The sequence below is a fragment of the Garra rufa genome, chromosome 25 (assembly GCF_049309525.1).
Source record: "Garra rufa chromosome 25, GarRuf1.0, whole genome shotgun sequence".
Taxonomy (NCBI): Eukaryota; Metazoa; Chordata; class Actinopteri; order Cypriniformes; family Cyprinidae; genus Garra; species Garra rufa.
In genome coordinates this window covers 16893554-16904305 of record NC_133385.1, presented here as the reverse complement: position 1 = coordinate 16904305, position 10752 = coordinate 16893554, and the positions used below count along the sequence as shown (strand labels likewise).

The 10752-nt window shown below is 40.6% G+C and overlaps 1 protein-coding gene across 1 annotated transcript; it reads left to right on the top strand.

Moving 5' to 3' along the window:
- Nucleotides 1–913: 913 nt before the first annotated feature.
- On the top strand, nucleotides 914–10063 carry exoc3l1 (exocyst complex component 3-like 1). Its single transcript, XM_073831606.1, has 13 exons — nucleotides 914–953; nucleotides 3744–3919; nucleotides 4024–4243; nucleotides 5389–5801; nucleotides 6095–6384; nucleotides 6466–6583; nucleotides 7064–7189; nucleotides 7282–7382; nucleotides 7916–8032; nucleotides 8179–8449; nucleotides 8553–8708; nucleotides 9214–9347; nucleotides 9436–10063. The coding sequence occupies exons 1-13, from the start codon at nucleotides 914–916 to the stop codon at nucleotides 9620–9622; spliced, it is 2349 nt and encodes a 782-aa protein (XP_073687707.1). The 3' UTR covers nucleotides 9623–10063.
- Nucleotides 10064–10752: the final 689 nt, after the last annotated feature.

The window sequence follows — 10752 nt, the reverse complement described above, 5'->3', positions numbered from 1 at the left end:
ACACCTTAAAATAAACAGAGGCAGGGTGATCAGGACTTGTAGCAACAAAGCACATTACAGTAAAAAAGACAAAGGAGTGTAATGTGCGACAAAAAGTAGCATAGCTATGAAGGAAACTGTTTACCTTGAGCTACAGTCAATTATACAGTTTAGAATGCAGACAGCTGCCATTGACCAATCAGAATAAAGCATTCCAGAAAGCTGAATAATTATAGTCTATTTTTGTATAAACTTACATCAGAATGCATTTCAACACGTCTTTACCAACAGTTGTGTACACTACGACTTAATTTAGTGCATATGTGTGTTTGGCAGAGACTAGAGACAGATGTAAACACAGTCATGGGGTAAGTCACAGTCCACGACACTTAGACAAATAAACAATCATTATGGGGCCTCTGAACTTAGATTCCTCCCATTTTTGCTCTACAACCAGCAGCTGTGAGCGATTACAGGATCAAGTAAGAACTTTCTGGAACAATACAAATGATTGCCTGTGACTCTGTCAAGCCACATACAACCGTTGTTCGCTTATCCCAAGCACTTCCTCTAAAACATATTGGATTATAACTACCTCAGACACAGAGAGGCACTGTTGCACATAAAGGCCACCCCCACACTCACCACTCACCATCTGGATCATTTAGAGGGCGGAGTGCCCGCTTTCCCTCCGTCCCTCTTGCGCTCTCTCCCTTCCTCCCTTCCCTTCCTGCCGGCCTCTGAGCAGAGGATGTGTCTGGGAGTGTGAGAGAGGAAGGCTGGCGGTGAAGTGGGTATGTACCCTCTCTCTTTTCGTCCCCCTCGTTACTCTCTCTGTCTCTGCTGATTGCTCTATCTGGCGACACTGAGCAGGCCCTCTGGGCAGGGCAGTCTCTTAGTGGCGGAACGCTGGACAGTGGAACAACAAGCCTAAATGTCAGACGGAGATAAGAATGGCCAAGACAGTTGTGAAGGTACACATCCTTTCTGTTTGTTTGCAATGTGGAGAGGCATCTGGAAAGCGTTTGTTTATTATGTCATAATGTTGCACTGGTGGAGAAATCTGTGTGTATCTACATCTATATCTATGTATATCTAAAAAGAATGAAAGAAATGTAATGTAATTTGAATAGTAACAGTGTAAATGTGTCTGCCAGGGAACATAATTGACCCCCTACCTCTATACTGTCCAGCCATATGTAAATGTAGCCTACTTAACTTCTTATCATATATATATATATATATATATATATATATATGTGTGTGTGTGTGTGTGTGTGTGTGTGTGTGTTTGTATGTATGAACAACTTTGTGTTGAAGGACTTTAAATTCTGTTCAACGCATGGATTTCAGCATGACAGGAAGTTATTACCTAGGTCATAATGCACAATGTATGGAACATATACAAAATACAAAAACCCAAACACAGATTATCAAGGTGCTAATATATAAGTATATGCAAAAATATATAAAAAGGTACATACAGTGCCTTGCGAAAATATTCATACCATTTTTTTCATGTTTTTATGTTGCTGCCTTATGTTAAACTGTTTTAAATGACTTTTTTCCCCGACATCAATATACACTCCATAATGGCAAAGCAAAAACAGGTTTTTACATCAAATTATTGAAAAGATTCATACCCTTATCTGGGACAGTTGAAATTCAGCTCAGGGGCATTTATATTGCTTGTAGATGTTACTACACTTTGAGTGAAGTTAATATGAGGCAAATTCAATTGAATGGGTATGATTTGGAAAGGCACACGCGTCATAATTAAAGATCTAACAGCTGAAAATTCATATCAGAGCAAAAACTAAAAACGAACATCACTGCAACACTCCACCGATCTGTGCTTTATGGTGGTATAGCAAGACTCAATCGTCTCCTCAGTGAAGACAAATGAAAACACACTTGCAATTTGCCAAACAGCAACTAAAAGACCCTCAGACTGTGAGAAACAAGATTCTGTGGTCTGATGAACCTCAATTCGAAGCATCATGTTTGAAGGAAACCAGGCTCTGCTCATCATCTGCAGAGTACCATCCTAAAGTAAAGTAAAGTGTGCTAGTAGCAGCCTCATGCAGGAACCGAGGGACTCGTCAGAGTAAAAGAAAAGCTCAATGCACCAAAATATTGATGAAATTAAAACCCAGTCCAGAGCATTCAGAACCTCAGACTGGGCAGAAGGTTCATCTTCCAACAGGACAATGAACCTAAGCACACAGCAAGAATGGCTTATAGAAAACTTTGTGAATCTCCTTGAGTGGCCCAGCCAGAGCCTGGGCTTGAACCCACTTAAATATTTCTGGAGAAATATGAAAATGTCTACCAGACCCCATCCAAGCTGACAGAGCTTGAGAGGTAAAGAGGTGAGGATAAGAATGGCTGATAATTGCCAATTTTTAATGTGCAAATCATGTTGCATCATACCCAAAAAGACTTGAGGCTGTAAAGGTGCTTTAGCTAAGTACTGAGGTAAGGGTATGAATACTTACACAATGTACTTATTTTAGTTTTTTTTTTTCTAATTGTATTAAATTGTGACAATTGTTTTTGCTTTGCCATTATGGTGCATGGAGTGTATACTGATGTGGAAAAAAAGTAATTTAAACACTTTAACAGAAGGCAGAAACATAACAAAATGTAAAATAAAATTAAGGGCTATGAATAATTTTGCACTGCACATTAAAAATAAAACTATATTACTTTTTTGATGCATAAAACTTGCATAGAACATACTTACGACAACCTCTGATGTCTTTAACTGATGGTATATGATTCTTGTGAAAGCCATAAATTGTGGTTTTGGACGAATTCCTGGTGAAGTACTACACTGCCCACAAACCTGAGGAAAGGCTCACCAATTAGAAAAGTCACTGTTACCGTGGCAACATGAATGACAGCACAGCAAAACAGCTTATTAGTGACATTACTGAATCAGTCTCAAAACACTTCATCAACTTTGCGTATTCACAAATTTTAAGAATGTTGTTTTTATATTAACATTTGTAAAAAAACTAAATCAAGTACTATACTTACATTTAGTCAATACTGTAACAGTGCTTTATGGGTTGTTAATTTTTAATGAAATGTATTAAGTATAAAGTCCTACACATTTATCTTTATTTTCAAATACCTTTCATATCAAACTGTAATGTTGTGAATAAAAGAATTTCACGGGTCTGAAAAAAAGTAGATTCAGCTGTAAGCAGGCAAGCACTTATAATTGGTCACTGCATTATGAACCTCTTAGACTGTTTTGCATGATGCTCTCATTTATCAAGGAGGAGGTAAAAACATGCAGTTTCTGCCCTGAAGCTGTTTCTGAGTAATAGTATTCTTACATACTTTCCCATGGGTGTTTCAGCTCTTTAGCACCCATGGGATTGGGGAATATGAAATGGAAATTTTGAAACTTCAGACTTCGAAGCGAGTCATTCTTTGGAGAAGAGATCAGTTCATCTGCTGAGCTTAAGACTTTGCTGATGTCAGATTGTTTTAGGTTAGCCTTTTGCTGGTTTAAATCTCAGGATCACCAGGGAAAATGAAGACTTTCACTGTTAAAGACATTCATTGTGCAAGTCAGACAAAACTCTTACTTTCTAAAAAGTATGCATTCTTTTACACAATCAGCAGTAACTTCAATTAACATTGCTGCTGAACAGCTGCACAATACATTGGAATTTTCTATGCTGTGGGCTTAACCCGTTTGGCTAGGTAGTGTATGGGCTACATATTTTCTTCTGCATTTTGACTGACAGATGCCCTTGTCCCAGTCGAGGTGTGGCCAGAGCTGGAGAGAGCCGAGTGTTTGGCTCGGGGTGCTGCGCTGAAATGGGCCTCAGGTGTCTTTTGTCGTCCAGAGCAACTGGAGAAACTTGGACAATACAGGAAAAGGGAGAGTCAACGAACTGCATCGATTCATTCAAGGTTAAAGGTAAGTAGGGGTCATTATTTCACTTCAATTTGAAAGCCTCTAAAAAGTATTTGCCCAACAATGTCTGCAAGAGAAGTCATCTGCTCACTTGCATTTTTCTTAAGTCAGTCGTACAGTCCTACCTGGAAGGTGTCGACTGGGGTCTTGGTCAATTGCGAGAGGCACGAGCTGAGCTGAGAGAAGTGTCTCGTGACTTCCACAAGGCTAACTTGGAGTCCAGGAAAAATTCGGAAGAAGTAACTACACTGGAGACACTTCGGGAGATTTCTGTCACTCACTGCCAGCTCTTTGCTGCAGTTAGTAACCTACCACGCCTCTATAAAGGTCAGTGATTTCACTGCATTTCATTGCACTGTATGTCTGTATTATTTTGCATACCCTCTAGGGATATGTTGGCAACCCAAACTCTGTCCTGGAGAGCCGGTGTCCTGCAGAGTTTAGCTCCAATTTACCTCAACACCTGCCGGGAAGTTTCTAGTATGCCTAGTAAAAGCTTAATTGGCTGGTTCAGGTGTGTTTAATTGGGGTTAGAGCTAAACTCTGCAGGACACCTCTCCAGGACCAAGTTTGGGCACCCCTGGGTTAAGCCTTCAATGCTTTAGAGCATGAGGGTCAAATCCTGGTCTTGGAGGCCCAACATAGCTCCAAATTGTTTCAACATACATGTCTGGAAATTTCTAGTATTCCTAAATACCTTTGATCTGTTTTTAAATTAACCATGGAGCTAGACACTGTTGACAGTAACCCCCAGAAGCAGGATTGAACATCACTGAAATAGACCAAAACAATCTTTAAGTACATAAAAGTAACTGAAAACAAGCACTTCCACCTAAGCTAAGTTACATTTTATGAGTCGTTGCATTTGAAAGTGAATTTTGAAAGAATGTCTTGTCAAGGAAGGCATAGCAAGAATCTGGCTGACCAACAAAGTCTCTATTAAAGTCTATATTTATAAAGTCATGTTTATAGCTAGCTACCACATATCTATCACCCACTTAAAGAAGTTGTTCACTTCCAGAATAAAAATGTCCTGTTCAAGATGTCCATGTCTTTCTTTTTGCTTTATTTGCAAAGAAATTAAGTTTTGTGAGGAAAACATTCCAGGATTTTTCTCTGTATAGTGAACTAATATGGTATAACGATTTAAAGGTCCAAATTGCAGTTTCAATGCAGCTTCAAATGGCTCTACACAATCACAGCCGAGAAATAAAAGTCTTATCTAGTGAAACGATCGGCCATTACTTCACCCTTATTCCTCGGCTGGGATTGTGTAGTGAAGCTGCATAGAAACTGCAATATGGACCTTCAAACCTTTGGCCACCATAAAAGTCCACTATGTGGTAAAAAATCCTGGAATGTTTTCCTCAAAAAACGCCTTCAAGTCCTGAAGTTTGCCAAAGAAATGCAAGATTACACTCTAAGCATGTACAGTTGGGCTATCATTTGCTATGTCATCTCTTTAATGTTAGTGCGGAGTATGGTGCTAGAGACAGAGAGACTAGTGGAGTCTCGAAGACTACTGGAAGCTCATGCTCGACTAATGGAACTAGAACGCTGGCAGGATGAGGTACTGCAACAGCTCCAGGGACCCAGGGGATCATCCGGGATGGGGTTGACCTCTGAGGATGAGGAGTTAGTGCGGAATTATTTCTCTGGTGTTGGACGCTTGGTGGATGCCCTTGCCAAGGAGCTCTGGGCAGTGGTGGGGAGTGGGTTGTCACTTGCTTGTCAGAACCCCACACTTTTTGTGTCAGCTGTACGGATAGTGGAGCGTGAAGAAGCACTAGATCAGATGTTTCTGGAGGAGCGGAGGTCAACACCTGGACCCAACACACCCATGCCCCCTGGGAGACCACGTTGCTGGAGGGAACGCTTCTTCAAGGTGTGATGATGAGTTTAATATTGGTTGAAGTATCACTGGCGTGTCCAAACTTGGTCCTGGAGGGCCGGTGTCCTGAAGAGTTTAGCTCCAACTTGCTTCAACACTCCTGCATGAAAGTTTCTAGTATGCTTAGTTAGACTTTGATTAGCAAGTGTCTAGTTGGGGTTGGAGCTAACCTCTGCAAGACAGTGGCCCTCCAGGAGCAGGACATTCCTGAAGTACCAGAAAAAGTTGTTCGTAAGATGACACAGCTTAATTTTACCTTAATGTACCCGTTTAAATTCTTTGGTCAGGTGATGGAGGAGGCAGTGTCAGCACGTTTCCGTAGCGTGTCATACTTGCACACTCGTGGACCAGGCCTTGCAAGTCACTTGTCTGCACTACAGCACTGCATTATGGGAGACCTTTCAACAGTGCGGCATGTTCTGGAACAATGTGTTCCATCTCACTATCGTTTAACAAGAGTTTATCTGCACTTCTGCCACCAGTTCTTGCAGAACCATCTTGGACTGGTTAGTGGATGGGAGCTAGAAGGTGGAGAAATCTTTGCTGTTCTTAACTGGGTTCTGCACATATACAACAGGTAGGTAAAAATTTTGCTTCAATCAGAATTTGGTCTATGGGTAATCATAAAGTCCTACACATGAGAATTTTTTTCTTTAAGCTCAGAGATGATGGGTGAGCCAGCCCTTGTAGCTGAGCTAGACCTTGAGGACCTGGGACCTCTCATTTCTCAGGAGGGTCTCGAGCAGCTGCAGAATAAATATGTCCAAAAAGTTCGGGTAAGACAAAGGTTGGGCTTTTAGTCGCCAAATTGGGTCCTGGAGGGCTGGTGTCCTGCAGAGTTTAGCTCCAACTTGCCTCAACACACCTGCCTGGAGGTTTCTAGTATGCCTAGTAAGACCTTGATAAGCTGGTGTGTTTAATTAGGGTTGGAGCTAAACTCTGCAGGACACTAGCCCTCCAGGACTGAGTTTGGAGACCCCTGCTTTAAACTTTTTAAGATTTACATTGTATTGTTTAGATCAGGGGTAGGTAAGTTCGGTCCTAGAGAACCTCTGTCCTACAAAGTTCAGCTCCAACCCTAATTAATCACAGCTAATGAATGTCTTCAAAATTACTAAGGCTATAGACAAGTGAGTTTTTTAAGGGCTAGAGCTAAACTCTGCAGAACAGTTGCTCTCTAAGACTGAACTTGCCTACCCCTGGTCTGGATTAACAGACCACAAGTTCTTGAGAAATTGTACTGTGATTGTTTGTAGAAGAGTGTCTCAGAATGGATGCACAAGGCTCTAGAGGTGGAGCTGACAGACTGGCAGAGGGATCAGGAACCAGATATTGACCATGAAGGCTGCTATCACACCAGCCTTCCAACCATCATCGCTCAGGTACTTTAGTAATGGCTTGATCTACAATGAGCAAAATTTTCTTTGATACTGGCACTGATAAATATGAGCTGCTCTGGTGTCTGGGTTGTTAGATGCTAGAAGAAAATGCTCGGGTGGCCATGATGATAAGCGAGGCTCTGCGGGACCAGACAATCCAAATGGGTCTTTATGAGATGGAGAACCTCCTCAGCCGGTGTGTACATTTAATGAAGTTCTAAACGTAGGTTTGGGAGGAGCCTAATCATTCGGTCCTGTCAAACATCATTACAAGCAGCACTAATTGCACCATTCCAGCATCAATTCTTCCAGCATCCCTCCACCTCCACATGTCCTCCTCTATTTCTGTTATTCTCTCTTTATGTAGTATCGCAATGGGGCCTCGGGTTCGCCGTAGCCCCTCACTGCAGTACACAAGATCCAGGGGGCGAGATTACATCCACATCCAGTGGAGATGGGTAGGTTTAGGGGTGGAGATGGGTAGGTTTGGTGATCGGGGGTGGAGATGATTATGTAAGATGGGAAGAGTTGGATCTGGATCCAACCTCGCCCCCTGAATCTTGTGTTCTGCAGTGAGGACCATCTCCAGGTTTGAGCCTTTATTAAGGACAACAAGCCAAGTTCTTTTACCATTAACCATCAGGCAGGGGAACTTGTGAAATAATAAAAGGATATCACAACTCTTACTATCCAACATTTTTGTACTTTCCTCTCACTACATCTAAACAGATTTCGGGATGCAATCATAGAATTTGGAAAGGAGCACCGTAAAGATTCAACTATAAACAGTAGCAAGTTCTACCTCCATTATCTCCTGGCCTGCATCAACAACTGCATCATCCTCAAGTGAGATGGTGTACACGTATCTTTTTACAGTATGTCTGTATTCATGTGATGTTTGTTTGAAGATGTGTGCATTTTCAATTGTTTTGTGTGTGTCGGAGATGCTTGTATGCAGTATGATTAAATCTCAAATTTAAATACACATCTAGAACCTCCACAGAAAGCCTGCAGCAGCAGTTGTGCTCCTTCCCTTCAAACCGGTATTCTCGCATTTCACTTGGACCTCTGGCAGGCCTGGACCGTGCTGTGAGAAAGGCATGTCGCTTAGTCATGGACTATCTCTTGTTTGAGCTGCAGCCTCATCTACAGGAGCTCCTGTCTCGTACCTGGCTGGACCAGGGAGAAGTTACCTCAATTATGTGTGGGGTTTTAGAACGTCACTGTGAACTTTACAACAGGGTGCGGCAACCTTGTCGCCAGGTTAGTGACATAGACCACACAATAAAATAAGTGAATATCTTTACCAACAACTTGTGTAAATGACGAATGACACCCAAAAAACCTTTGCATCCATCATCTACAGAGGCTAAAGGAGGAATGTCAATGGCTAACAGTTGTTGAGTATGTCCGTACACTGATGCAGAAGAGAGTGATCTGCAAAAATAATGATGAGCGAAACCAATTGGCCCAGCGAATGACACAGGATGCTCAGCGCCTGAGGGACCACCCTCAAAGCATGGTGAAAACACATTTAAATTAATTTTGGGGGGAATTTTTATGTGGTTTAGGAGCAAGTCTCCTGTTAAGTAAAATTCAGCTTTGATTGAAACATAAATGCTTACAACAAGTTAAATTCAAATTAAAACAAAAACAAATAATAGCCTAATTATTCATTTATTGCAAACCTGAATCAAAGCAATTCGTGAGAAACTGACTTGAACTTGCACACAATTATTTGATTTTCTCAGGTTTGTGTCAAGTAGCAGACCTCTAGGACAAGGGTCTCCAAACTCAGAGTTTAGCTCCAACCTGCACCAATACACATACCTGGAAGTTTCTAGTATGCATAGTAAGACCTTGAGTAGTTCAGGTGTGTTTAAGTCAGGTAAGATGTTGGAGCTACACTCTGCAGGACATCGGCCCTCCAAGACCGAGTTTGGAGACCCCTGCTCTAGGAACAACACAAAAACAAGTCTGTATTTGTGGAGTATTTCACTCATGTTATGCCATTTTTACATTTATAGGATATTGATGGGACCATAGGTGAAGTGAATCCCACAGCTTTGATAATTGCACTGGCTGACATAATCAGTTTGAAAGACCCAAACATGTTAATGCTGGAGATTTCTGGATTGTTAACCAAGTACCCTGATATAAGGTGAGACTTCAAACCAAGCATACCCAGCAAATCTTTGTGTTCTAAATCAATTTCTAACACAAGAGACTTACAAAGTGTGTCTTTTCAGTGAGGAGCATGTCTCTGTCCTGTTGGATGTAAGAGGGGATGTACCCAAAGATGTGCGAAAGTCAGTACTAGATTTTCTGGAGCAGAGCGCCCCACCTTTACCACAAGGATACCGCCCTATATTCACAGAAATCCTTGTACCCTCTTCCAGCATCCAGTTTTGTCTGCCTACTGCAAAGTGTACTTGAGAAACACTCAGAGAAATGAATTGTATCTAACTGGAAATTTATGTAAATAGGACATTTATTATTAATTAATCAGTATTCAATAAGACTAGCCTATGCGTTATCTGATCTGTCTTGTCTGAAATTATACTGTGGCCAAATAATATTTACATTTATGAACTCACCAAATGCTTTCTTACAAATGAAAGTGCACAAACAAAATGTATAAGAAATGTTAAAAAAATATTTTTAGTTCTACAACACATGTATGGTTGAAACAAAAGAAAGCAGTGCACATTCTGGCTCATTGTATTTTTAAATATTTACGGGTGATAATTTTTTCAATGTAAATTTATAAAAAAGTTAACCAAACATTGCATTCTCAAAGACTTGTATATTGTGGTTTACTATGTATATTGTGGTTGACTATTAGTCAATAAAGTTATGCATTTTAAGAAAAAAATATCTAAAACTGATTCATCAATTCATAATAATGAATAAATCCAAAGGTATTACACTAACAAACAATGTAAATACATGGTACATGAATATAATGTACCATTGTACGTCCACTGTTCCATGAATCATTATTAGAAACATTATTTCAGCCATAGCAGTATTTGTAAGGGTAATATTGGACCTGTGAGATAAAACAGGCAATAGAGTGTTGTGGATGTGGATGACCTGGATGTGCGTCCATATGGAGATACTCAGATGTAAACAACAGCATTGATTGCACAGTTAACGTAATACTGAATATGGTTTTCTGCTAATTTATGCTGTCTACAATATGGAAAAAATGTGGAAGCTTCTGAATCATATAGAGAAGGACTTAGTAAGCAGGAAAGGCTGCAATATTTTTACGATACGTATTTTAAGATACGTACGAGCAGTATTTATTAAGATATTAGTCTAATATTTCACCTACCTGACCAGAAATGATATGAACAAACATGAATGTTGTCAAAATTCTTGCTCTGGAAATCCTGGTTCTGTTTGGACAACCACAAACACCTTTTGTTCCTCAGGATTTTTTTTTTCTTCTCCTTGATTTGTCATAACTTTTGGCAGTCTATAGTACTCCAAATGTTTTCCCAGGTCTGACCGATTAGTACAGCCCAAAACATTACAATAATTTTCAACCATTTTCAGCA

What these genes read in the sequence shown, in the direction of transcription:
- exoc3l1 (XM_073831606.1), top strand. Translation starts at nt 914, where the DNA reads ATGTCAGACGGAGATAAGAATGGCCAAGACAGTTGTGAAG. An exon ending in TGGCCAAGACAGTTGTGAAG is followed by an intron (nt 954 to 3,743) that starts GTACACATCCTT and finishes TTTGACTGACAG; the next exon opens with ATGCCCTTGTCCCAGTCGAG. An exon ending in ATGGAGAACCTCCTCAGCCG is followed by an intron (nt 7,383 to 7,915) that starts GTGTGTACATTT and finishes ACATCTAAACAG; the next exon opens with ATTTCGGGATGCAATCATAG.